This window comes from Alligator sinensis, unplaced genomic scaffold (assembly GCF_000455745.1).
Source record: "Alligator sinensis unplaced genomic scaffold, ASM45574v1 scaffold269_1, whole genome shotgun sequence".
Lineage (NCBI taxonomy): Eukaryota > Metazoa > Chordata > Crocodylia > Alligatoridae > Alligator > Alligator sinensis.
In genome coordinates, this window is record NW_005842048.1 from 564,396 (window position 1) to 569,098 (window position 4,703).

The 4,703-nt window shown below is 37.4% G+C and overlaps 1 protein-coding gene across 1 annotated transcript in view; it reads right to left on the minus strand.

Annotated features, from left to right (window-relative positions):
* Positions 1 to 4,703, minus strand: part of PDE1A (phosphodiesterase 1A) — a 392,561-nt gene that overhangs the window by 62,863 nt on the left and 324,995 nt on the right. Inside the window, exon 11 of the mRNA XM_025203233.1 lies at positions 2,737 to 2,862. Within this exon, the coding sequence (XP_025059018.1) occupies positions 2,737 to 2,862 (126 nt within the window). The remainder of the gene's footprint in view (positions 1 to 2,736; positions 2,863 to 4,703) is intronic.

Here is a 4,703-nt window from a genome sequence, read left to right on the forward strand (position 1 = left end):
CAGGAATGATTATCCACCGAGGGTGCTCTTGTTATAATGTTGACAAGGGCTTCATTATTTTAGATGTGAACCCTATATTTTAAACTGACAGTTTATTAGAAAAATCTCTCTTTTTAATGTTACCAGGTAGAAAAAAATTCAATGCTTTAAATCATTCTCAATTGCTTTTCTTTATCTTCCTGAGATAATTATCAGAGCCATAGTTTAACCAGGAATGGGCCTTAAAAATAAAAAAAAGAAACAGTGCAACTGAAGAAAACACATCTGACAGTACTTTCAAAATGAATCAGTGCCAGGAAGTATGTTAAAAAGTTGAACAAATTATCATTTCAATTTACTGCCAATTTGCTTCAGTGCAAACTTCAAAACTGTTACTCTAACAGCATTTCAATAAAGAATTTAAAAATTCACTCTATTTATAATTTTAAAATGGAAGAGCTACTTTCAAGCGGCTAAATGGATTTCCCAGATCAGGCAGGGGAAAGGGATCAGAGTGCCACTTGAGAAGGGTGCAGGACTAGTGTGTGGCATACCTGTCAAAAAAGTTGGCTCCCATTGTTTTACCCAGTCCTATACAAAAAGAAAAGTCATTAGGGGTACTATTCTCACTTGTAGCAACCAGACCAGTTTATAAGTGTTTGTGTAACTACAGCTGTGTAACTACCATTGCACTACAGCCCTGGTCCTAGAACTGATGTGGCAGCATAACTAGGGCAGGGCAACTGAAGGAACCACCCAAAGTGCTGAGTTGGAAAAAATTGGCTGTCACCAGCAGCCATGTGATTACAATTGTGACTGTCCCAACAGCATGCTGACAACTGGAAATGGCTGTTGTCCCAGTGCCCCGGGCACTCTGCTGCATTGCTACACTGCTGCATGGTAGGACTGGAAACCAGAGGCTGCTCCTGCTTACTCTGTTGAATCCTCCCATTTAAGGGGACTCTGATTTCATTCACCCTTCTACTCTCCAAGACACTCAGTTAATAATGGCTAGCATAACCAGGTCTAGCTGGCCACAGAAATACTATGTTGATGAACATGATATAAATAACTAAACAGGATAAAATACCTATAGAACAATAAAATAAAACTTATCCTGCCTGATTATCCTGCCTGACAGGTTAGTGGGTGCAGGGAGCGGGTTGTCCTTTCAGGGGTGGGATGATCAGGGGGCTAAAAATAGCCTGACCAGGGTGGGGTGGGGGTGACGCAGGAAGAGTGCAGCCTCAGAGCTGGAGTGAGCAGCTGGGATTTCCCAGCCCCGGGGCTGCGCTCTGAATCTGTAGAGATTTGAAAGACTGGACTAACCCATTCCTGATCTAAATTAGTTCCTCTCCTGAGCTGAGCTCATTTAGATTGGGCTCACCATTTTTTGCCCAATTTAACCTCCCCCAAACATCTGTATAGACTGGCATTTAAATTGGCCTATCCCTAGTTAGGTCAACCTAAAAGTAATGCCTACATGTACCCACAGGTTTTTGAAGCCAATGACTTCTGAGAGCAGTTGATAGTTAATTCAACCTTATTCTACCTCACAAAAACTATAATCATCATCTTCATACCCATGACAGTTTAAGTAACAAGGTGATGGAGAGAAACCTATCCTTTCAGCCTTGTAAGAATTCCCTCCCAAATAAGGAAGTTGAGTCATATTGGTAGGAGCCATGTGGTTACTATTACTGAAGCTTAAAATTTGTTTCTAGGGCTATTAATCTTTTTCCACAACTAAATTTACCTATTTTGTAATTATAAAAATGAGAATAAGAATTAACTTAGAGAAGACTTTCTATTCCCTAAAGCCATAAGCGAAAAGCAGGTAGCAGTCCATTCTTTAACAATCACAGTACGAAAAAGTTCTTTATAACAGCATATAAATGTTAAGCATTACCATCCTTGCTACACATAAACCAGTTTCATGTATTTCATCTCTGAACTCAGCTATGTGGTAGTTAACTGTCTAATGATGGCCTGATTCTAAAGATGAAATAAGAAGAAAATAATATATTACACATGATTTAGAAGGTACTTTGTGCCTGACTCATACACACACAGTGAGCCAAACTCTGCTCTCACACTCATGCAAACTCCATTGCACAGGTAGAAACAAGAGCAGGTTTGACTCTGATATCATCCTCAGAAACAGTGTATTCTGATAGGGCAAGCCTCACAGTGACACTACATTGCAGCTATTTAGAAGATATTTTGGAGGTACTTGGATAACAGCTGTATTTACAGGGATGTTGGTTATACCCATGTTGGCCTAAGGACATAGGCAGACAAGGTTCTTTGGGTAAATGCAATATCTTTTATTTACAGAAACGTAAGAAGGGCTTGGGCTTTCTGTGCTGTGCTTGTGCTGTTTTACACTGTACCTTAATAATAGAAAAATGCATGTTGCTAACACCTGTTGTCTGTGATTTTGTGGCCATTGGGTTGCTGTGATGTCAGTTAGCACCCTAATTCCTGTAGCTGATCAAATGTCTTTTAGGAATCAAAATGCAATTATAAATTATAAGATGATTACAATGAAGCTGTTAAGCCAAAACTGATATCTTTATTCCATCACATTTGCAATCTCTAGATGATCATCATTTCAAATGCCCATTTAGTTCTCTTATTTACATAGATTTCTACAGCTTCTCCAGTTTGACCTCAAACTCTAAACATGTAATATGATGGAGAGGATCTGCATTTTTTATTTAGTAGAATCATTCTGGATGTTCTACTAGACCTTACCTCCAGTCATCTTTGGTTAAATTTGCCAAGATATTCATCTCCTCCTCTTGCATAAGTCTGTAAGCAGCACTTACATGATGATTTTCCAGAACAGAACGATCGTTGTACAAAATTGCAACGTCTGACCTAGGTATAAAAAAGGGCATGATTAGCAACAGGATATTGACACAATAAAGAGAAAAACTCTGTTGTCATTAAAAGGGTCTGATGCTTTTATTTGCCAGTAAGTCTATTTCTTCCTGTTAGATCAGATTCTGACCAGAAATTTTGAGAGAGACTTTCTCATAACACAAATAATATTTATCATGCTTATTATATTACTTAGTGTACAGGAGAAGGACACCGTTCTGTTTTCTATTTACAATGAGAAGAAAATTATGATTAATTTGTGAGATAAAATTTTAGGAAAACCCTGAAAAAAAGCAAAACCTAAAAGAAATAAACAGGTTGGTGTGGAATTAAACAAAAAAACAAAATTGTAATGAACAACAGCTGAAGTACTGTTTTAAATTGCTGTGTGATAATTTCACCACTCCATACAGATATTAATATATTAATGTGATGGTTACACACCCCTCGATACATTGAGTAGTATTAAAAAAATCAGTTTAACTATTCACATACATAATATGGTATTAGAGAAACTACAAAATTAAAACAGGATTGGAAAATTTATTTATAAGGGGACAAAGCAGATTGTACCTAAATATTAAAAGTGTTTATGTCCAGTCTGTCACTGACATCATGGGAAAATACATGATTTGCCAATCACATATTTTTATGAAGCACACTTTTGACCTACTTAGCTAATCATAACTGTTTTTAATCAGGACTGAGAATTGACGTAACTATGAAAGCCATTTTGTCTGGTTTTCTGAAGCAAGAGGGTCATGGAGGAAAAGCAGAGACGTCATTTTTAGGGACAGTTTGATTATGAAGAAAGAGTGGGCAATATCATAAAACAAATACTTATGGGTAACTATTTAACTGTAAAACTCAAAGTTTAGTGGCTTAAGTCATGTTCTAACTTTTCAAGACTTCAAACCAAAATATTAAGGACAAAAATAGAAAAGAAGTTTTTACTTGGAACTATGAACTGAAGTGATGCAACAAATTATTTTTAGCTTGGCCATGTGAATGCACCAGTATGTTGACAAAGAAACGGCTTATGTTGGTACTTTAGTAGCAGACGTGGAATTTGTTCATCATCAGATTTATCAAACTACACATCCCAAAGCAAAAAAGATTTCAACTGATTACCAGTAATCTGTGTGCAGCCCTTAAGCAGTTCAGTAGTTCAAATAAACAGGAGAATGCTTTTGTTTGGTTTTTAGAGTGAATTTCTTGCATGAATGTTTTAATATAGTGATTTAAATAAGTGATTTAGATTTTCATTAGAATTTTGTTCTTTTGCTGAAAATTTTTATTAACAGAAAACAATTCAGGTCCAAACCTCAATTGAGGGCAATAAGCACCCCCAGCGTATATGTCTATACCTCCCTCCAAATGATTACAGGACATAAAACTTTGTTCATTGGCTCTTGCTCTGCACATGCCAAAGACACAGGATCCCAATTACAGCCATGCCAAGTGCACACAGCATGCCTTTCAAGAGCATGCCTATAGGAGAGATCCTGAAAGCATCCCTGGGAACACTCTAAAAGTTGACTACATACATTTTTGTGCAAGCAGCATATGCAGAGTGGGCAAAGGTTTGTTTGTTGTTATCAGCAGCAATCTCAGCATAACAACAGAGAAAGGATAGACATAGCCAAAGTTCACCTAAGGCTGGGGTGAAAAGGAACTGACAGCCACTTTACTCTAGGCTGAACCCTGGAACTGTAACCCAGCTCTGCTAAGAGTGACTTCCAAAAGGGTCCTTCAAGAAGGCCAGTACTCTTCATTTGAAACACTCAAGATAACTTAATGGAATAGGTCCATATTATCTCCATTTTTCAGAGTGACAA